Source organism: Strix aluco, chromosome 6 (genome assembly GCF_031877795.1).
Source record: "Strix aluco isolate bStrAlu1 chromosome 6, bStrAlu1.hap1, whole genome shotgun sequence".
NCBI classification, from domain to species: domain Eukaryota; kingdom Metazoa; phylum Chordata; class Aves; order Strigiformes; family Strigidae; genus Strix; species Strix aluco.
The window spans coordinates 19,140,685-19,164,314 of record NC_133936.1 but is presented as its reverse complement, the minus strand read 5'-3'; the positions used below and the strand labels follow the sequence as shown (position 1 = coordinate 19,164,314).

At 38.5% G+C, this 23,630-nt stretch overlaps 1 protein-coding gene across 3 annotated transcripts in view; it reads left to right on the top strand.

Moving 5' to 3' along the window:
- The window catches only part of PLA2R1 (phospholipase A2 receptor 1), a 41,439-nt gene extending 24,115 nt beyond the window's left edge, over positions 1 to 17,324 (top strand). The window contains exons 15-30 of one of the 3 annotated variants that reach the window (XM_074828951.1): positions 377 to 509; positions 981 to 1,016; positions 1,510 to 1,667; positions 2,135 to 2,199; positions 2,586 to 2,689; positions 4,036 to 4,178; positions 4,983 to 5,100; positions 5,973 to 6,103; positions 6,677 to 6,821; positions 9,797 to 10,035; positions 10,562 to 10,730; positions 12,105 to 12,245; positions 12,671 to 12,787; positions 13,232 to 13,408; positions 14,102 to 14,149; positions 14,376 to 17,324. In XM_074828951.1, coding sequence (XP_074685052.1) covers positions 377 to 509; positions 981 to 1,016; positions 1,510 to 1,667; positions 2,135 to 2,199; positions 2,586 to 2,689; positions 4,036 to 4,178; positions 4,983 to 5,100; positions 5,973 to 6,103; positions 6,677 to 6,821; positions 9,797 to 10,035; positions 10,562 to 10,730; positions 12,105 to 12,245; positions 12,671 to 12,787; positions 13,232 to 13,408; positions 14,102 to 14,149; positions 14,376 to 14,593 — 2,142 coding nt within the window. In that variant the 3' untranslated portion in view covers positions 14,594 to 17,324. The remainder of the gene's footprint in view (positions 1 to 376; positions 510 to 980; positions 1,017 to 1,509; positions 1,668 to 2,134; positions 2,200 to 2,585; positions 2,690 to 4,035; positions 4,179 to 4,982; positions 5,101 to 5,972; positions 6,104 to 6,676; positions 6,822 to 9,796; positions 10,036 to 10,561; positions 10,731 to 12,104; positions 12,246 to 12,670; positions 12,788 to 13,231; positions 13,409 to 14,101; positions 14,150 to 14,375) is intronic. The other 2 variants (XM_074828952.1, XM_074828953.1) reach the window with 2 other exon arrangements.
- Positions 17,325 to 23,630: the final 6,306 nt, after the last annotated feature.

The window sequence follows — 23,630 nt, the reverse complement described above, 5'->3', positions numbered from 1 at the left end:
TTGTTATTTAAGTAATTTCAGAATGTGAGTGCAAAGTTCAATCATGCAACATGTTGAACCAAAGCAAAGGCTGTTAGATGCGAGCAAATACCACTAATCATGTCAAAAAATTCTTAGGTTTCATAGGTATTCAGTTATATCAGACTCCTTCTTTGTAAAAATTATAGGAAAGTCGAACAGGACATTGAGAGAACACAATTATGGACATGATCGCAGATTTGGATTTTACCACCATAATTTAGGTGGTCCTCTAGTTGTTGCTTATGATGTTCTTACCATACACACATCTCCAAATCCTTCATTTTTCTCTATAATGAGATTTTGAAATGCTTCATCTTGGATTGTTGGTGAAAGATAACAAATGTGTTGGTTTCAGGTGGTATCTTCGTTTTTGGAGAGCAAGTATGTTGAAGATGACTCAAGAAACTGCGGTGTGTTCAAAGTAAATAGAACGGTCTTTCCAGCACACTGCAATGAAAAGCGTGAATGGATATGCAAAATACCAAAAGGTGAAATGTTAATTAATATACGTTGTCTATTATACCCATTACTTGCAATTCAGGAGGGACAAGGAAAGAAATATCTAAAAGCCTTTCCTTTAGCCACAACTGGAGTTCTCCTCATTGGTCTTCTGTATGAAATCATGGCAAAGCTATATGTGGCCATTAGGGTTTGTTGGCCAGTTAACAGGTCTAATATGTGCAGTCAGATTAAAAATGAACAGCAGTGATTAACAGTTAGTTAGCAGGAGTCAATCAAAGTTCTTGTTTATAAAGGTTACTGAAAATGTTGTTTAGTAAGTGTGGCAATTATTTTATTTTTTCCTTGCTTAACTCCTTTTCTTTTTGTCCCTGAACAAGAATAGCAATATTATTCATGATTTTAATTAAATCCTTACCATGTGGAGAAAGCAATTTCAGTGAAATACCTCTTTTCATTCTTAATCAGCAATGTTTTAATTTATTTCTGTATTTTTGCAGGTGTTAAACCAAAGAATCCAAATTGGTACATAGCTGGTATGAAAACATTTTCTTTTTTCACATCTTGAAACATTATAACTTGGAAATACAATTTAATCCATTGGTAAAAATAAAATAACTAAAATGTTCTAAGTTAAAAATTTACATTAAGGAACTCTGTAGGAACTTGTTGCTAAAGATCAAAATCTGCCACTGTTTTGTTTAGGAACACTGAAACATCAGATACGGTTTTGGTTAGATATAGGAGTTTGATAAACTCTCCATCACACTAAAACTGCCTTTTTGCAAAGGCTGGGCAACTCTCTTAATGTTACTGCAGTATCACAGGATAGAATATTAAAAATTTTACTCATAGTGCATTTTTTTTATTTTTTTCATATATTGGTATGTTAAATATGGTCCTGCTGTTAGCTGTGGCATATATGTCCTCTGACACATGGCTGAAGGTGGGACATGGGAGTCACAGAGAATGAGACTTGAAGTGAGTTTTTACCCCTGCACACCACTGACTCTTTTGCTTGTTTTCTAGAACTGCCGTGGTCATATTATCAAGGAGCAGAATATCTTTTCCATGTCAGTCCTACGGACTGGGAAACCTATGAGTTTGTCTGTGGCTGGCTTCGCAGTGGAGTGGCAACAATAAATTCTTCTGGTGAACAAGCCTTTATTCAAAATAAAATTAAGAAGGTAACAAAACTATCCCTTTGAAAAAATAAACCCTCAGGCAGTAACTGACTGTTTTCTGCTGCATCTTTTGGAATATCTGGCTGCCTGTTGCTCCAGGTAGAATCTGAAAGACATTTTACTTTAGAAATAATTCTCTTGATGTCTTCATTTCCCACGTCTCTCCCTGAAGCCCTATTTAGCTAAAGAAGTCAGTAACATTTCAGAATCTGCAGAATCATCTCTGCAAATGAGCAGTCCAGTGAAATGAGGAGTCCAGTGAAAACTGGGGGCTAAATCATGCTCTACTAACTTGAATAACCTTACTGAAGTGACATAAATTAATATGGGCAGGATTTAGTACCTGTTTTTACCATCGGAACCCAATGGAGATACTATTTCTCTGAATAGAGTCTGACTTTAGGAGTTTGTTAATGCTTTGATAAGAGGGCAACAACAGATAAATATATGGCAAAACATTTTTTTTATAGCTATCGAATAGTGATGTTCACTGGTGGATTGGATTGCACGCAGAAAACCTCAGTGATGAATTTCGGTAAGAATAACTACACTTCAGCTGTTGTGAGCTGTACTTGGCATGCCCTGTTTACAGGCTGCTGTTCAGCCTGACGGGCTAAAATGGTTTTATGACTGAGTGGGATATTCAAGAGATAACTTCAGTTCTCATGTAAATCTAATTCAGAATATATTACCCTTAATTTTTCTCCATGTTACAGTATTTCTTCCAAAAGGGTTATAAAAGGTACAAGCCAAAGACATTAATATCAACCTTGGTTTTGTTGATTGTCTGTTTTTTTTAACTCTTAGCTAATAAAGGGGCACTTTCTACCTTGTATCTCCTTAGAAACGCTTTTCATGGAGGGTGTATTTTTAGGTAAGGATAGGAAAAAGTGTAACTACACTCTTAACATTTCTGTGCAGCTGGAGAGATGAATCACCAGTAACATACCAGAACTGGAATGAGGGGAGGGAAAGAGATCTGCACAAACCAGGAAAAAGATGTGGCTTCATTTCATCGCAAACAGGTTTATTTTATATTTCTTTTTGCTGCAGGAGTTGTGATTTGATGTTGTTGTTGGCCAAAGGGGTTATATTTTTTTTAATTGCTCTCAAGAAATGCAATCCATATTAAAGTCCTGTTATATGGTTATAATTTGAATAACTGCTGTTATGGTTAAGAAAAGAATAGTGAAATATCATTACTATGGTCAGATACTACATTGTAGGATTTAAAGTATATTAATAGTTCCAGTTCTCCAATGTCAAAATACAAAGATTCCAATGATACTGATACTTTAGTTTTACTTAAGAATCTGTTATATGGCACAGCAAAAATGTTAATGCATTGCTGGTTTTCACAGTCAGTTTTCTCATAACCAAATGAGCCAGATGGACTAAGCAACAATTTTTCCTGCACTTATGTGCTGATAGAAAAACAGTTTATAACTTTAAATACTCAGGTCTCCAGCTTATTTTTGATCCCATAGCCAATCTGCTGAGGGATTTTTGGGTACCATGGTTTTACTGCTAGCCTTTACATCATCACATAGCTCTATATTTTACTACAGTAATTAAAAAAATACAGTGCTGCTGGTTCCAGTGATTTCTGCCATCTCACAGTCTCTGTTTTCTGAAGATCTGCAAGTCACATGCTAAAGTAAACATGTCAGGTTGCATGGAAAGAAAAAATATCCAGCTTTGTATTTGTGGCAAGAGCTAAAAAAAATTAATCCATCTGCACTCTTATAATCAGCCTCAAAAGCCAAAACTGAAAAGATGTAAAAACCTTTTTTTTTCCACACATAATTTTGGGGGTTTGATTCATAACTTTCAGAATGCTTGAGTTTGGTGTTACTATAGTTAGTATCAGATAAAAGGAAGAGATGCCCACCCTCCCCCCAGGCCAGGGGGGCATCTCCCAGATGGGAGCTGGTCAACAACTTGTTGACTACACTGAAAAATGTATTTTCTTCCTAAGCAGGTCAGCATTTTATGTCAGTACCTGGATCTTGCCAAAAATTTTCAGTGTAAGGAAGTCAAACTATTTTATCTGGAAGGCATTATTTCTATACCTTTCCTTATTTTTGCATAACTAATATTTTTTTAAATACATGATGATACAGTCATATGTTATGTGACTCAGTGTAGAGGAAGTGCTTTAACTTAAAATCAAACTGGGAATAAAAGTATAAGCCCCATTGACCATCAGATCCACTGTAATGAAATATGTCCAAATGTATTTGATGTAGCATCTCATCTTACTCAACCACTAAAGGATACCCTTCTTAACAATATCTAAGTTAGCTAAGAAAAAAAACAGTTTCCAGTTCTCAAGCCAATACTCAGCTGTGATTTTTTTCTTTTTACACAGGACTCTGGGGTGATGAAAACTGTACTGTGACTCTTCCCTGTATTTGTAAACGTAAACTTGCATGGAAAATAGAGAAAGAGATTCCAAAAGATCAGAACCAACAAGGCATATGTCCCAAAGGCTGGTTGCACTTTGGATTCAAAGTAAAACATTTTTTTCTGCTGCTTGGTTATTCAAAATGCTGTCCATATTTATGACAGAAATTGGACTTCTTAAGGATTTTTCAATATTTGAAGATTTTCTTCCTTTTTGAAAGCAAGGCCTTTAGGTTTATAACTGCTGCCACAGTGATGCAAAGGTTTACAGCTATTAAGTAGCTGTGGACACAGAAGTTGTCTTAATAAGGTGTCAAAAATTTTGCGTTAGTTCAAGGAAGTGAATACTCATATATGCAAAAGCTATCTAAATGTATCTGTGCATTTGCTGTAAAAAGCCTGTTCCATCCTCTCTTTTCCATTTATGACAATTCCAAGTCTTTTATGGTCTCAAAACAGATCTCTGACCCCTTGTTGTATTAAATAGATCCCTAACTGCTGCCATTCTCCAACAGATGCAGTTTTAAATAGGGTTCATCAAAGATAATTATAAACCAAAGTCTACTTGCATTTGAAGGTCAAAAGGCAATCATTCCATCAGGCTTCTCTGAAATACATACATTCCTTAATAGCAGCGTGCATTGAGGTGGCCAGATTTATCCCAGTGCTGAACTGCAGTGACTACAGAAACAAGATTGTGTTTGCCTTTAAACAACCGTTTTGAATCCAAGCCTGATCATAGCTAAAAACTGATACCAAGCATACTGGAGAGGTCCATTGCAGGACAGAAACTAATGAAATATTTAATATTCAGTAAGAGTGTGTGAAATTTTTAGTGATCACTCTTAGTGGTTGATAAATAGTTGTAAACTGAAGAAAAAACAAAACAAGTTTTTTTTAAATTTTCAACAGTGCTTTTTGATACAAATTCCGAAGGATCCAGAGCATCTGAGAAACTGGTACTCTGCACAAGAGTTCTGCAGTAGCTATGATGGGTCACTTGCTTCCCTTGAAGATGAACTGGAACAAGGTAGAGTACTGAAAATATTGTTAAATAAATAAATTTTTGTCTTCATTAGGATGCTGTAGTAAAGTTTCATCTTGGATACAGTTTTAGGAAAAAAGATCGTTCAGATCCTACTCGTGGTTCCACTGCTTTAAACAAATCAGTGTTTCTCTTTCCCAATTTCTCAAAATGTAAAGACTCAAATATTCACTGAGTTATGTGACAGATACGTTTTGAGGAGTAATTGTAATTTCTTTTGTGCTTACCACCATGCATTAGAAATACAAAAAAAATAATGGAATACCCATTAAAAAATTGCGTTTCAGAATTTCTATCTTATGAATGCAATGTCACACTGTTATAAAAGCAATCTCAATTTTATCCTTTAATGGTACTTAAAATCTATAGTATAGCACATAAGCATAGCACTAGGCTGGAACTGTCAGAAAAATAAATGCCAGCACATTCAGAAATATTTATAATCCCTATTCATAAAAATCTGTGGTTGAATTTCATACATTTGTAAAACCACTTATTTGGAGGTGGGACGAATCTCACAGGCTATCTTTAGTTGAGAAATATTATTTTCAAGTACAACTGAGAAAAGCTTTCTCAATGGGACAATACCCTGAACTAATACTTAAGTTGTTCAAGCTACTGTGAACATTTCTGGAAGACTTACTAGTTAATGGACTAGCCCAACTGAAGTTAATCAATTTAACTGAGTTTATAGTTAGATGACACTGAAATGCTGTTCATGTTCTTACTTTCTGGTAACTATGTAATGTCATTGATTAGTAATTACATTTTTCAGTGCTTTCGTGCGTTGGAAGAGACTTCATCTATCCCTAAGTGGTTACCAGTTAATTATATTTTATTCCTACATCATTTTCCAGCTTTCATAACAATGAATCTATTTGGATGGAAAACTAGTGTTTGGATAGGTTTCCAGAGTGATGACTATGAAAAATGGCTAAATGAAAATCCTCCGGGGTATTCCAACTGGTCTCCAGTTGAAGTAGTGCATGTGAGTATTTCCAGGGAGTTTAAGGACAGTGGGAAGCTGTTTTAGCCTTAAAAATCATGACTGCCACAAAGACAAGGCCTAACTTGTTACAGCAATTTAGCCTTCTCTTAATTTCTGCAACTTCAAACAACCGTGGGCACAGATTTATGGGCATAACTAGAGGTAGCAAAAAAGGCACTATTGAGACAGCTATTTACATAATTTGTGGCTATAGTCGCATTCTCTTGCAATTGCTTTTAAGCACCAAAGTTTGAATTATATGGTTAGTATCATATGCAGGGGCTGAGCAAAGTTGAGGGATAAGATTATGAATTTTGTATTTTAGTATATTGTTTTACACCACATTAGTCCATATTGGGTTTAGCATTTTAGTTTGTTCAGCAAAAGCTTGTGACTATTTTATTACGAGGTTATTGTTGCAAATTGTATTTATGGGGAAGTGTTCGTTGTTCTAACTAAATATTTATAATAGTGAATTTCACATAATTATTATACTCAATTTAACGTAATAATTGTACATTTTTTTTACACAGTGTCTTTTTTAATTAATATAAGGTTCTGTGTTGATTGCAGAGACAGCGCTATAACAATGCAAACATTCAAGAACAACTTCCACTGTGTACATTGGTATCAAATAACCCTAATTTTTATTTTACGGGAAAATGGTACTTAGAAAACTGTCAGAAAAATTATGGGTTTGTCTGCCAAAAGACTCAGGGTAAGGTTTTGTTTTGCTTTGCTTCTGTTCTCTTTTCCTACTATATTGAATTCATCTTACTTTATTTTCATCTAGAAGCAGCTTGTTGTAGGTGTCTATAAAACCAGGAACAAAAGATTTCTAAGATAGTTGGATATTTAGACAGACTAGCTCTACACTATTTAATAAATCAATAGCTATGATGTAGAAGTAATTTCTAATAAAACGTTCTGTAACTTTCTTCCTAACTTTGAGCTTTCTGTTGCGTATCTTAGAATCAGGAATAGAGATGAAATTTCATATTTTCTGCATGGCAGCAGAGTAACCACATGGAATTACAAAAGGCAAAACTGAGGGTAATTTTGATGAAAATATGATTTGGGAAGGCGGGGGGGAAGGTCAGTGGGACTTGCAATATTAGATCAGAATAGACTTTTGAAAATTTATTTCTGTGAACAGTGCAGATCAACCTGCCGATCAAATAGAGTTTGGCTTTTCTTTTCATGCTTCTCTAATTCTGTTACTATAAAGATCCCTTGCCAGAAGCACAAAGCTTTTGTGGGGAACATGTGTCGTTTGGTTTCCTCAAGCCACATTCCAGCATTGCCTCTTGGGTCGGGAGCCACTGGCTTCCCCAGGGTGCTGGGGCCGCTTTGGAGCCCTGTCTCAGGGGAAGCTGCCAGAGCATGTTACCAAAATAGACCAACAGCAAATTATTAACCCTAAAGCAAAGGGAGGGCTGTAATCTGAGCCTGTAAGGAGTGTCCATGGGTGCTGTACTTACTGTGGGGGTTGTTTTATATGGCTCAACTTCATGTATCACCTCTTAGTTAAGCCCTGGGTTTAAAGAGACAACCCTCTCCTGCTGGCTCCCTGGGAGGCAGGGGAAAGCGAGTTGAGAAGTAGAATAAACAAATACAAGCTTTGGGCAGTGCTCACATGTGGCTCTAGCAAACCATAGCCCTATTTGACATACTTTATTATGAACTACAGTTGCAGGGAGTGTAGAGTAATCCTGCATGTAGTGTAGGAAAAATAAACAAACGCATTTTCCTGCTGGTTTATTTTGTTTACCTCCCAAACGTTTGTATTTTAACTCCTTGCTGCTGCTTCAGACAGATGGAAAAGGCGTTAAAAGGCAGGAAGGCAAACCCTTGCTTTAGGGTGGCCGGGCTGCAGGATGCCTGGGGGTGACTGGGGCTGCAGTGGGTGCTCAGGACCCTCCCCACCTTTCCCGGATGGGTGAATGTGAGAGTGCCCCATGGGCCCCCGCCGAAGTGTGGTGGGGATGGGGAGGACACACTGTGCCCTGTGCTCAGTGCTGCCCACCGGCCCCAGGCACAACAGAGTGTTCCTGGAGGTGAAGGGACCAGTCCTGCCTCCCCAGTGTGACACCCATGGCACTCTCCCAAACCATCAGGCAGTTCAGCTTGCTAATTCAGCAGAAAACTTTCCTGTCTCCTTTTTTCCCCTTAATTGATGTCATTTTGTGCAGCTTTTCCAGGCTGCATTGGCTTAGTACAGGGTCAGGCAAACACCAGACCTGTGCATGGGAATATGCAGCTGGAAGAGCAGAGAAGCAAGGAAAGGAGAACCGAGACAGAGTCTTGCTGGCAGTAGTGAACTGCTGAATTTGCTCAAATGTCCAAACAAATGTGTCAATTCCTGGAAAGATGAGCTGGTGCTTTGCTTCTGCCATTCTGTCCACACCCTGTCTCCCCTTTTTTGAATTATTTTCTGTAGGAGGCTAAAATGAAATAAACCGGCAGGAGATCTGAACTGGGCTCTGATCTCTTAGTGATGCTTGAGTTAGGATTGTGTCATCATTTTACTGCATTTCCTGTCTTTTTTTAAGCAGTGACACACACTGAAAGCTGGAACAAAAGAGAGCGATTCAGTTAGCTCAAGAGCAGAACTTTTTCTTGCTTAGAAATTTCTAATTTTAAATTATTTGTGAATGAGAAATAATAAATTAATTTACTATTTTAAGATGCTTGTTAACACTCCTTTCTTAGTCATAAAGGGAACCAAGTCTAAAAACACTCCACCTTGTAGCAAAGGAACCACTTCATTCTGTAATCACAGAGAAGTTTTACAGACAGAAGTAGTTAATCCAAACTGACAAACAGGATTAAAACTGAGGCAATGCTTTATTTTAATAGTCTTGTTTAAAGTATACTGTAGGTATCCATGCACGTTAGCAAAGGCATTTGCCTGCTGTAGAAAAGTGAGCACAGCAGCATCACAGCCTAGGCTGAGAATGGTCTGTCTCCTGATTTTTTTCTCATGGGATACTATTTCTTAAATCTAAAAAGTCTGCTTCTTTCTTTCATTTTTTTTGGACAGTGCTGTGTTAGTTTATCATCAAAAAGAGATTTAAGTCTCCATGCACAGGGGATTTCTCTTTAAGTGCCAGTGCTGTGATCTTCTCTACATTGACTCATGGATAGTAAAGATGAGCTCAGGAAGCTCTCAAGCACTTACTTGCACCATGACCCACAGGTTGTCATCCTCTTGCTTGTGCCAGTACAATTATTTGTGACGCCAGGCTTTGTGCTGTAAACTGATCTTGGAAATCATTTAAAATAACGGGTCAAAAAAAGAGGTAATCTAAATTACATGCAAGGTATTTGGGATAAGGGCACTCTGCAGCCCACTGCCATTGGACATTTGGGATATGCCCAGATCCCAGGTGATTCCTTACTGACCTTCAAAGATCCAGTCAGTGGAACTAACTCCATCAGGTTTTCTTTTTCTTTGTTACACATTAAACTCATTCACTGCTGTGATGAGTTCTGTGCTGTGATGGAATTTCAGATACTGTTCTAGTAATCATCATCTTTCTCTTTTGAAAGTTCACAGTGTCTTCCTGAAACCAAAGAGTTTGCAATTTTTAGATTTGTTTTCAAGGATTGCTCTGATTTTTTTAGGAGGTGTTCTGCTATCTGTTGTCTGTTTTAAAAAATAAATAAAGCCTTTCTTTCTGTTTGTAACAGACACATCCAGACATGTCATCAATGCATCTGAAATGTACTCTGTGCCAGAAACTTTAGAATATGGAAACAGAATGTATAAACTAATAAGTGGGAATTTTACATGGTCTTCAGCTTTAAAAACCTGCATGGCAAACGGCGCAGAGTTGGTCAGCATTACAGACCAGTATCACCAAGCTTTCCTCACGGTCATTGTGAATCGGCTGGGGTACAACCACTGGATTGGGCTGTTCACTTCGGATGTACGTAGTGGACTCCCTAGCTATGAACATGATGCTGCAAAGGAGTTTTTCCAGTAACAAGCTAATCAGCTGTGTCATTCATTTGAAGTCACGGGAGTTTGCATCTGGAAATGAAACCCTAGAAAGCTTGAGCCCTAACAATTTCTTTGTAACGTAATGTATGAATCTAATGAGAGCCAGTTTGGTGCAATGAGTGCTGAAAACTAAAAGCTGTAGAAAACATTTTCAAACACACAAAAACTCTCTTGTATTGTCAACACTGAAATTATGTTGTTTCATTTATAGTTGCTCAATGGCCCAAATAACCACTTGCTTGCTGAAAACAGCAGATTAGATGTAGTTTGTGGTCTCCCAGAAGTAAGCTGGGAGGATCCTTGGATCTGTCTTTTGTAGATCCTTCTGGATCTCCCCAGCCTTCAAGAGACATAAAAGACATTCTGTAATATCTGTTGAGGATGCCCCCAGAAGATGAACTTGTATGGTGCTAAAGCATATCAGAAAGATAATTTGAAATTTGTTTTGGCAGAATGGGCTTAACTTTGAATGGTCAGATGGGACGAAGTCTTTGTTTACCTTCTGGGAAGACGACGAGTCCCAGGCCTTTGGTAGCTGTGTTTACATTGATACTTCGGGGCACTGGAAAAGTGCTAACTGTGAACGACTTCTGCAAGGAGCAGTTTGCCATAAGCCACCTAGTAAGTCAAAGTGAAGTTTTATATTAAAAATTTGCAGCTGCAAAATATGTGTATTGACAGTGGAAGTATATGAAAGGAAATTAATTGGTTTGAGGTTAAGCAATGATGATAGAATTATTCAAAACTGACGTTTCCTTGCTGTATCTTCTATTTGTGAAACCATTTGTTCCCCATAAAATATTGGCCATCAGGTCTGGTCTGTAAGAGAATGGAAAGAGAACTTCCATAATAGAAAAGAAACAGGAAAATTAATTACTCTGTCTCTTCAGTGAACACTATATTATCTGTGAAAAATGATGATTGCTAATAACTTTGCTCAAAGGGAAATAAATTCAGTTTTCTGCAATTAACTGGGGGATGGGAGAAGGGAAGCATTTAGAGCAAAGTGAAAAATTAGGGTCACCACTGATTGCACATAAAAGATTTTGCAAGGTTTTTTAAAGATCGGAATATTTTCCTGTCTCCTAAAATATGTTGTGTTTCCTGCAATGCTCTGTCAATTACCTCAGCTTCATTTGAATCCAGAATTCAGGTCTGGAACGCCATTCAGTCCAGGACTGGAGAGTCTTTGGCAGCATCCAGTTCTCAAAATAGTTCCTATTCAATGGTATTGATCACCAGGGGATTGCCTACAGATTATAGCTTTTGAATCTGTTGGGAAGAAAGTTGTTTTGGAATCCTTCAAGACAAAAAATTATTCTTTACATGGTTTTTGTAATGAAGCTGACTAACTTTCTTATTTGTTTGTCAAGCTATATAATCACATATAGCCCAAGGTTTACTTAATTTTTAAAAAATGTGTTTTGTAGCAAAGTAGGATGCATGTGAGACCATAGGTAATGTAGCTGAATCTTCAGCACTGCCAAAAAGTGATGCTGAGTATCGCAAAGTGAGCTTGTAGAGTTGCCCTGAGTCAGAGGGACTCTGTGCTGCAGCACGTTGCATGCCGGAGAAGCTGGCTGCTGCTTTCCGATGGGAAACTCTCCTCTGTGCCACAGTATTTGGTATAAGTTATCTTTGCAGCTTAGTGGAGAGAAGTTTTGCAGTCCTTGGAAATCCCTAGTGCTCTGGGAGACGCTGGGCAGCCCGGAGTGCCTTGATGTGCCTGTAGGTTGCTCATAACTTCCTCTGCACATCAGTACTGGTTAGATTATCCTGATATTGCTGTTGCAATACAACAAGGTTCTTGATCAGATATAAAACCAGCTTTACTCTTCCAATACAAAGATATACAACCACTAGATTTTCACTTTGAAAAACAGAGGCGTGATGCAATAACATGCTTATTAGCATTACCCCAAAACAACGTGTGGAATGTTATATTAATATGTATGTTGTTGTGACAATAAAGCTGTGCTGTTATTTCTATCACAGAAAAGAAACTCACTGCCTATAAAGGCTTATGTTCAGAAAAAACTGTTCCCTGGATCAAATTCAAAAACAGTTGCTACAGCTTTTCCACAGTTCTGCAGGGGACAAGTTTTGATACTGCATATGAAGTCTGCAAAAATCAAGGTAAGTGATTATTTTGTAGCTACAGAATGTCATCGTGATATCTTAAAAAAACACATTTTCTGAAATGACTGAAATCATGGCATGTGTTTTCTCTAGTTCAAGATAATGATAGTGGAGCTCATAAGCCAACTATGAAATTGGAGGCAACATACATCAAAAAATGTTCCTTTCCATGTGAAAATATTGATTTCTGGAATAACACACAAAATGAATTTTTTCCCCTTCAGACTTGTTTTAAAATCATGTGAGAACAGTTTTATATCAGCCTGAGCATTTTCACATTAATTGCAAATTTAAGAACTTATAATGTATAACCAGACTTTTCAAGCTTTTCAATTAAGGCTTGTAATATTAACTTTTTGAAATTCAATGTGACATTTTAATGGCACAGATTGTTGAAGATTTGTTCTGTGTTTAATTTGTAGGATCAAATCTTCTAACTATTCAAGATGAAGATGAAAATGCGTTCATTTTGGAAGAATTGCACAGTTTTGGTTATTCTGTGCAAATGGTTTGGTTGAACAACCTGCTTGTTACAGACAGTAAGTTTTGGGTGGAAGAGAACTGCATTTAAGAATCTGGTTTGGATTTTGGTTATTTTAATGCTAGCATAACCATCTTCCAAAACACTGTTTTCTTTTGAGCCTTTTTTTGCTGCTTATTACCTGTTCATGATGTAGTAAGCCAGTCAAGCTTTCTGTAATCTTTACTTATTGGTATTCTGAATACTCAGTATGTATGCATGCATGCGAATGCCTTTATTTTCTTCTTAAAGAAGCACTACAGGCTGTCTTCTGTATCAACTACATAGGATGTTTTTAAATCCTTCAAGGAAAAAAAAAAGTAATATAGTGGCCAAACACACAAAATCTTGGCATTCCATAATACGGTATATTTCTTTTTATGTGAGGGTAAGTCCAACTGAAATAGAGATATTTATCAAAATATTATGATATTTTATAATGATATATAACTTCTGCCCTTAGATGAGACAATCTCCTGGTTTGATGGTTCTCCCTTAAATTATTCAAACTGGGGCATCAGGGAGCCTGAATTTGATCATCTCAAAGGGAATTTCTGTATCAGCCTGAGGACCACAGATGGAGTCTGGCAATTATCTCCATGCAGAGAAAAAAAGGGATTTGTATGTAAAATGGATGCAGGTATGTGCTTCCATAAAAGAAGGCAGTTGTGTCCTTATAACCATTGTTTTACATGTTCCTTGTTGCTTGCTTACTTGCTCTTAGTCTTCATTTAAATAATTCTGTCCTTTGGTATTAGAAAAAAATACCCATAAAAAAACCCCAACCAGCCAGGGTAACTTCCTTTTGAGGAACCTGCACAGCTGTTGCAGGATTGCTGGCTGCGGTAGACTTTCTGTTGTACGGGTAAGCCATGTGCAGAGCATCAGGCTGACCTCCACAGACCCCATAGGACGGGCAGGCGCAGCCTGCGAGAGCTGCACAGACACCACGTCAGTACGAACACAGGTCTGTAAGACAGCTGAAGTGTTTCCAGAGCCCACCCAAAATGTCCGAGTTGCTGTTGGACCCAGTAACTAGATTAATCTACAGATGCATGGTTCTGCTGATACATTTACACTTTAAAAAGTGGATAAATACTGATGCTTATCCTTGCACAAATGTCAGTTAATATATTTCACAGAATTGAAGGGATGTTAGATAACAGATTAGGTCATGTTTAACTTGGCCAGTTGGAATCCTATTGACATGAGTCAAATTCAACAAAGAACAGCCTGCTCTTGTATGGTTTTAAGTAGGTTGTCTTCTCAGTTTCAGTTTTACAGTGAGTATATATAGTAACTTCTGTTAGCTCTGTGGGTAATTTTATGACAGTTCTGGGTTCTATTTCAGATATCGATGCAACAGAACCCTCTGAAAAAGGTAAGTTCTTTCTGTACTTTCTTATTTTTTTTTATAAGGAGTAATAACACATTTTGAGCTGATATTTTGTGAGGTAACTTTTTCACTGTTAAACCTGTAATTTGAAATGTGTAACATATAAGGAGTAATAAGATGTTTTCCATAAAACATCTATATGTTTGTGTTTAGAATTATCTATAATTATAGCTATATTTGCTTCATAACAATTTCTGTCCTTCCCTTTCAGCATCATACCATGCGCTTGTAGCTCTGGCTGTTCTTATGACGTTGGTGATGCTGGCTGCCATTTCCCTTTTTCTGTGGTGCCTGTACAAACAGAATAACCGTCTCTTCCGCAGGATACTGTGGGTCAGAAACGCTTATTTGCCACAGATTAACACTGATGTTCCTGCTTTGGAAGAAAGCATCCTCATTTCTGATTTTGAGACAAGTGACAACAATTAATTGATAAGAACTAAACAGTCATATCTTCCATCTGACACTCCATGATCTACAGTGGTTTTCTCCTTCTTGGGAGTCCCCTGGGCATCCATGTACAGTGGAAACCCTCACAGCCATCCATATGAATGCTGTAGGAGCTCCCTACCTTGGAGCACTTTTGCTTTGTGGCAGGATGAGGTGAAGATTCATGGCAAAACTGCAGAGAAATTGGCTCCTCTGGGACAAGCTCGGAACTGAAAAATACTCCCACACCATAAACCTTCAACTGCTCACGTGGAGCAGTCGTGTCCAAGGCCCCAGAGCAGCGTGCCTTTTCACGCAACTTTTTCCTTAAGGAATGTTTGGGCTTTTGTGTTTTGTTTTTAAATGTTTCAGAATCTGCTCATGAGCCAGCATTAAAATTTGGCCTTGAATTTAGGAACTCTGAAACATATTCCAAGCATTATGGGGTAGATTTTTTTCTTAATAGCCATTCCTTCTGCAAAATGAACAGTTATTTTTCAGACAGTGGATTCTTGCCAGGTGGATTTCCAAGCTTGCAAAGAGATGAAGTCACTTTTGACTTGGGAGTGCCAGAGTTTTGGTAATTTGGCCCGTGATGTCTAGTTCATGTTATAAAATAAATTAGTCTAGAGATATAATGGCATATGGATTTTGTCATCCTGAAGTTAATATATTCATCTGAGATGCTTCCAGCATCCTGTTGAAAGATTTAACTATGTGATCTCTCACCTAGGTTATTTCAGAAATTGAATCCCATCAACCTCTTTTAAAGATATTTTTGGGCAATATCTGAAGAAGAAACCTGTTACAAATCTTGCTAAAGTTATGGTAATAAATTGCTTTACTGTTCACCTACAGTATTTCTGCAAGCAGTATTCATGTAATCTCTTCTGAGACCCTGCTCTCAAAAGCTAGGGACAATATATGGGGGAGCCACATTGCTCTTCCCAAATGGTGCTGTAGTCCTATAACCCCATGTAGCAGACCCTCCAAAGGACACTTTTCACTTTCAGTGTTTGTACTAAGGTGCTAACGAAGGAGACAAATTTCACTGACCAGTTGTTCTGCAGGCTGGTGGTTGTGAAGGACCCAGCTCAGGTCTCTGCACTACCTCAGTTGCAGTGTCCCAGGACAGCAACGCTTACTCTCCGTGGGATTCCCACCACCCTACCCAGTCCTCCAGCCACACCTCTGAAAATACCTGTAAGGTTGGGGGGGATTTTATTTTTTATTTTTACTGCAGCACAGAAAAACTAATGATAAGTCATGATAAGTTACTACAGAACGGATTTACTGCACCTTCAGTCGTCTCTCAAAGCTGCTGCGAAGGGCTGTGTTTATTGTTGGGTTAGTTGGTTGGTTTGTTTTAAGATGACTCATTCTAACAATTTTGCAAGAACCCTAAGATGGAGGTACGTTCCTCAGAATTAAGTAAGCAGCCAAGGCCAACTGAAATGTTTTTACATAGTATTTGTGCACGTGCACAGGAATGTATGACTGCCTTTTAGTTAGATTTCACATGGCCAATTCTAGAAACAAAAGTTGCCTGTTCATGCCATAATTATGTATAGGAATGTTTTAAAAAGTTATTCAGTACATAGAATATTTCTGTGCTGGTTTACAGAACTGTTCAAAAATGTTATCAAAGAGGCTGCAGATAGTTTTGATCCCAATATCATTTTCAACTTAATGTTTTTGATAACTTCTATGGGCGTAGCTATCACAAGATCTTAATCTGAGATTTTTCCATCATATAAAATATAAATAGCTTTTCTGTGTGTATTTTGTCTAATAGTTTGACTCCATACATTAGTCTTTGGTAACATTTTAAAAGTTTGGTTTTAGTCCTCTAGATTTATCTATGGGACTGTTTTTATGTGAAGCCCACTACTAGAATATGTGGACTGCAACTTTTGAGTACAATTGTCAGATAATCTGCTGTTTATATGTATGAACTGTGATAGCTTCTTTATCACCAAAAGAAGGTTGTGACCATCTCTCCCTTCCCCATCAGAATTTCACCTATTTAAACCACAGTTGGAGGAACTTAAACCAACAAATCCCCTTCACATTCACTGACAAGTGTGTAATTGCTGCCATCTTACAGCAAGCACAATGGCTTGCAGGATGGTTTTTGTTTGCAAGAGTAAGCTGTGTCATCTTCAAGGACATACATTTATCAGGCTGCAGTGCTGTTACCTAGTTACGCAGACTTTTGTCAGATTTTGATGTGGTTAATGAAGGTGTCCATTTTTTCACAAAACTTGACATAGGCTTTTTATCCATTTTCTCTGAGGTATGTTGTAATCATTTAAATATATTTGAAGGGCGGTGGTATAATAAATAACCCTAATCTCAAAATAGTTAATTAACATTGACTCTGGTGTAGATGATCTTGCACTAGGGGAAAAGTAGTTCAAGCAGTGTTTTCTTCCTACTTTGAAATGGTTCTGAGGGAACAGACCCTTAAATATTTCTTTTTAAATCTTTCATCATTTAGCTTTTATAATTGCAGGTATTATTCACTCAAGAATGTAATTATTGATTGCTTTCTAGTCCTTGTTCTGGATTTTGTTACCATAGCTTTTGCTTGTTTTGCCTTAATCAGAGGTCTCCTATACTGTTCCTGATCAGAGTTTGTGGTGACTATGTTTCTACTGCTGACCTTGATGATATTGGCAGTGAGGTTCACTGTATTATTTCAACTGGAAAATTAAAGCGTGAATAATAATCTTCTGTGTTGTAATTTTTCTTGAATCTTTTCCCAGCTTTAATTAGATGCCAGGATTTAGTGTCTCGTAACAGCAGTGCCCAGGCTTCACACCAGGTCATCCTGGTCGAAGAGGAGCTGCTTGCACCAGCCTCCTTTCTGGCTACATCACTGGACCTAGACCTGAGCTCTGCAGACTGTCTTCACACATGTGGTAGCTTCCATGGTAGCACTGAAGTAATTTCTGTGTCCAAGAACAGGGTTCACCAGAGCCTGAGCAGGCAAATAAATGCTGCGTTTTCCTCTGCCATGCCAGCTTCTTTGAATGTGTTTATTGAAAGTGTTAGATGTTTTCATGCCACTCCCTTGCTTGGGAGATGGAAGAGTTTCCCCACCATAGATAGATACATTCACACCAACATATGACAAACCTGGTCTACCAGATATTAGGGTTTGGAAAAAAATCCATGTGCTTATTTTTGCAGACTCTATTCCAGGAGGAAATTTGCCTCCTGGTCCTTTTAGCAGTCCTTGCAGCATGTCTCTGAGGGAAAGAGATGCCTGATGCAGCTGTCACAGACTCCCATCCAGCTGGGATGTAACGGGAACATACGTATGCTGGAGATGTCCAGCATGAACGGGCAGAGCAAAGGCTTGTGGCAGAAGCACTCCTAAGCGAAGCCCTTTCCAGCTGTGCCTCTCCTGGGTGCAGTGCACCTTCCTTGCACAGGCATCCTCCTCCCTTCTGCTCTCCTCTCTTGCCCTGCCTTCGCGCACACACAGACTTTTGTGGCTGGGTCACGACAAGAGAGGAGCTGTGGGGCTGCTTGAAATCTGTGCATTACAGTCCAGAGGGAGTGTAGGGAAAAAGAAGGTTTTTGCACGCTTTGCAAGACTTGACCAGATCTGGTTCCCAGGGCACCATAGCACAAATTCCTGTTTAATTTAGCCCCTACTTTTTTCTTTCATCATGTTGCCCCTCCCTTAGTGTAGTAACAGGCATCTTCAGTCTCTTGTAGTAATAAACACACTGTAATGAAAGCCCTGGCATACCCTTACTCCCTGCATTTATATATAAGCAGAATTTTTTAGTTAAAAGCTAAATTGGACACATTCAGCAACTGGGCTCTAAATCCTCAGCTCAAAAAAAAAAAAAAAAAAAAAAAAAAAGGAGGAGGCTGCTTCTTGAACTATAATAATATTATAATATTTCCTTTGATAATCAGTGGAATGTTGATTTTTAAACCCCTACAGGCCACCGCTGATCTGTTAGAATCTGATGCAGCCCTCGTGTAAGTAACTGCCAGGAGCAAACTCACAGGCTTTATGCTGTTCTGAGATGGTATGATGTAAGGTTGATCTTGGTGCTTGGAAACACAGTCAGTCTCGGTTTGGCCAGTAGATGGTAGTGGTGCACACAGAGCTGACAAAATGAGCTGTACAAGAGAAAAAATCAGAGGGATTTTCTCTGGATCTTTTAGAAGTTTAATTAAATGAATATCCAAACTCCCAAGTTGCAGGACTGCAAGTATCAGTGTCAGTTTTTAGCCATGGCAACATTACCAAGCTGTGTTACTACAGCTTTCCAAGTCCCGGTGTTCATTCTCAACAGCTTTAATTGGATGCATTGAAATGCTCGGAGTGGGATAGTACAAGTCCTTACATTGGTCTGTGGGTTTTTCTTTTATTTGGTGACTCATGGGAAAATCCACTTGGGTTCCTGAGTATTAAGGAAATAAGTAAATATATCTTTGTGGTATGTTTTGGTTCTGATCACTTTGATAGAAAGGTAATTCACTGAAAATGTTCCAGCCAGGTCTCTTTACTGTAAATGGATTTGGTTTAATGTTTTGTTTCTTGACTGTATCAATGCAAGCATTTCTTACTAATTTACATGGGAAAAGTAAAATGAAGACATAGAAATTAAAATTATTAGTCATTTTAGACATCCATTGCATAAGGAGTCATTCCACAGCACTGTTGAAAGCAGATTTCTCCCCCTCTTGGTTTATTCTGTAAGCTTCTCAGAGTGGCAGAGTTGCTGATCCCTTTCTATATGCATTATCTTTATGGAGGATGACCATGATCTGGATTCTGATCTTAGAAACTTAACCATAAAAAAGGGCATTGAGGATAATTTTGTAATAAAGCTCACTTCAAAGTGTTAGTTTTTATAATCTTGTTTCCTTATACTGCAGCTCTTCTAGACTTTCCTGATTCTCCTGTGACGAAGCAACTGCAGTTGTCTAAGGAAGCGTACTAGACCCAGCCTGCCACAGTGCTTGCGAGTAACACCATGGTAATTTATAACCACTAAAGTGATTCTCAGCTGCAGTCGTTTCCAAAAGTGCACAGCTAGATAATAGCAAAAATGCTTCTACTACCATTTCCTTTATTTCTGATGCTTATTTTTGTTTGGTGGCTTGTTGCTGTTGTAACAAATCGTACTCTTTTCTTAACCTCAGCCTACAGACTAAATCTCCGCTGCGGTTCTCAGAAATAAATGTTTCAAAACAGTTTCAGTGAGAACAACAGCTAAACTTGTAGATACAAGATAAATCTTGAAATGTGTAGTGGGCTAAAAGTTATTATCCTCTGCGTGCTAGCACAGGAAAATAGGGAAGACTTTCTCTGAATCACACACGTAAAGGCCTAACTAACAACCTGCTTTCCATGGAGACGACCAGCCTGCAGCTAATGGTGGCAGTCACTGGGTGCTTGAAGGCCATCTACCACCACTGGGTTGACTGGTAGAATGCAACAGCTGGGTCAATGTCTCAGACCATACTTCAGAAAAACAAAACTATCCCTGTATCTTTTCAGATTTTTATAAATAGATATTCACCTTAAGAAATGAAAAGTTTCTATTTATGCTGTACAAAAAATCCTCTGTATTTTGTCTTTTAGTTTTTTAGTGAATACTGAAAATTAGCCCATCAAGTATATTTCTCTTGTGAAGCTATTTATTCAGGTCATTTGTTCTAAAACATGATCTTAGGCCTTTGAACCCAGTCATAACCTGATTAAATCTGCTTTGCCACTTCTTCCTGACACAAACTTTGTATGCATTACAGCTGAGAAGCCGCTGGAAAGCCCTTGTTGGAAGCCAAAAGCAAGCTAGCACGGAGCTGATAAAAGACAGACTCTACCTCATCAGCAGCTTTGGGCTGCGTGGCTTCACTGATGCTGGGTTTTGGACTCCATCCCAGAGCTTGATGCTTTCAGGTTCATTCAGGTATGCAAGCAAAATCCCTAACATTGGACACTGTCAATGAGCTGGAGTACATAAACTTTTAACATAAAGTAAAAGAACACTCTAAGTCATGTAAGGCTTCATTTGTTATGGTCCTAGCACAGCTTACGCATAATTCTGCTTTATCTGTACTAGTTTCTCCTGATGCTAGCAGGCTTACCTATTGTGTATCTGAAATCTGACACCTACCTAAATGCTTACATGACTATATTTTCTAGTATTTAATATTCAAGAATATCGGAAGGATTCTTTCTGAAAAGGTAAGAAGGTAATGTTTCTGCTGCTTCCTATGTTGTCCTGTAGGATGAAAATGATGTTGAGAGGCATATTGAATTGCTTTAAATGTTGTTTCAGAAGCAAATATTGAAGATGGAGTTGTACATATAGGACACATTGATGGCTATAAAAAACATAAGGTACCATTCAGTTAAATATGGATATGCATCAGAACAGCTCCAGGAGGCTTTCCATCTGGAAAGAACAGATTAATAGAATACCTACAGAAACAGCAGCTACTTTACCCTTTAAAATAGTTGTAGTATAAATAGCAGAGTGGCTCTTCCCCACACACCATACCCAGGAACACAGCTGATGTTGGTTTTATCACCGCAGGCTCCTGGAGTGCCTTGCCCACTGAACACAGCACCCCTGGAACGTACACACCACATGTCTAGGTGTGCCAGTGCAGTTAAGTTATGGAATAGGGAAGGAAAGCTGATGTGGGCTCCTTTCTCCATCTTGTCCTTGACCGTCAATCCTCTACTGACCTTCCAGAATCTAGTCTGGGTTGATGATTTGGATTTTAACTGTCATTATTTATATATGAATTTGCTTTATTCTTGCCTGATTGAAAGAATGTAAAGTGGAAGTTGGGTGAGTCTGAGCTGCTCTTACCAGTTGCTTGCCCACTCACTCTCATGCAGCACAAAGCAAACCCTCATGGAAGGAAAGATGAAAGGAAGAGCTGATCACTGGTGAAAGCAAAAGTAAAAAGAGAACAAGGATCAGTTATTCCTACTAGTTGGGAAGACTAGAACAAGAAGTAACTGACTGAAACCACAGCAGGAAATATATGATAGATAACCATGGGAAGAGCTGGGCTGAACAATAAGCAGCCAACATAAGTGGTAGGGTCACTTTCAATGGCAGTGGGCGCTGTTAAATTGGCTAACTGTGATTTTGAAATAAACAAATCAATCCACCACCACTGCTGGGGAATAGGTACACAACACTGCTGGATGGCCCTTTCAGCTCAGTCTGGGTAAAGATGAGTAAGCCTGATCTAAAAATATTGGTATGTGTTTGTGGCACTGCTGATGCATCATCCCACTGCCTTCTAGCCCAAACCTAGCTTCTAGCCTTCTGACCCACACAACTGTTCAACAGCCAGAATTTAAGATCTCTGTGGACACAAATTTCATGCGACTGGGATATGGGAAGCACTTCAGGTTAAATTTGTGGTCTGCCTCAGGATAGAAAGAGACAATTCTGAAATGAGTAAACCTGAATCATCCAATTCATTTACTACAGGAGCCAGTGGGACACAGGGCACCCAATCTGCTCTGGGTACCTAAAATCCATATCCAGGGTAAAGGAAGTGAAGGCACAGAGTCACTATATGAAGAGCTGAAAAATAAAAGGATGCATGCAGAAAAGAAACCTTTTTTTTTCTTCTTTCATTTTACTCTCTGTAGTTTTGGTTTTGTTTTCTCTCAGAGAAGTCACAGACCCAGGTGGTGGGATGTCTGATGATCTGTTTACTTGGGTTGTAGTTTGAAGATGTGTCTGTGATGTACCTTTGAGTGGTCCAGTTGCCTCAGCAGGTCTGGAGCTGGACCCCAGGTGGGGACAGCCTGCTGGGGGAAGCTGCAGCCCTCACTTTTGCGTGGGAGGCACTGATGTCCCAGGCTCCCCTTTCTTCCTCTTTTGTAACATGTTAGGGGAAACAGCAACTTACTTAAGCACAGCAACTGCTTGGTTCAAAGCACTGAGATATGACTGATTCACAGGGAAGCTTTTGGCAGACTTACAAATATCTGTCCCTAGTTCCATGTGGGTCTGCTGGGGTGTATCTGTGGCTAAATCTGGTTCAAGAGCTGCTGGATAGACTGTAAAGCCCATGACATTCAAAGCAAAGCTATATAAGCTGTGAGAAAGGGCAGGAATGGTTGACCCTAGTTCTACCAGGACCACAAAATCATTAAAAATTTCCTTTTTGAAATTGGATGCATTTAATCCATTTGGATAACAACACCAAAAAGAAGAAAATGAATTCTGACATGGACATTCTTCAAAGTTTCTGGAAATGATATTTAAACAGAGCTCTAACACAGCTAGAAGGTTTTCTGTCTCCCTCTGGAGACAGAGGACATTCATGGGATGCTGAAAAAAGCTGGAGTCACAGAAAGCCCACATTGGAGCGTGTTCCCAAATACAAGGACAGCCAAAACAGATGCAAGACTTAACCTAAGGTGCACAGTGCTATGTCAGTGCTAGTGTTTATTATTTTTATGATTGCCTTTTAAAGCAGTGGTTCTTTTGATCCATACTAACTGCTGGTCAGGGAAAGAAAAATAAAGCTTACATAGAAAATAACAAAATTTTCTGGCTGGAGGCCAAAACTTCACAAGAGAATACTGAAGCCTAATATGTTTTGTTTGACGTCTTTGTTTCTGATAGATGTTGACTGAATTCAGGAGGATGACAGCACTTTGAACAAAACCAGCTGGGGACGTCAGTTTGCTAATTATTAACCCTCTAGGGAAGAGATTGAGTTGAAAATGTGCTATGAAAGATTCTGGGAAAATATAAAAATTCATGTAGATCTCTTTGGAAGAGAAATACTTACACTGCGGCTTGTATTTTTAGCAGAAAGGAAGGAGACAATTTCTCAAGACGGATAACAATTCATTCTTAGACTCATTTTCTTCCTGTAGTATGATTCAGCAGTCCTGAGGCTGAAATAAGTCTAACTTTAAGGAATGACTTTAGGGAATGATGAAAAGTTATACATTTATTGTGATATAAATCATAGAGGGGCAAAAAAGACTGTTGTCAGCCTCTTGACCACTTTG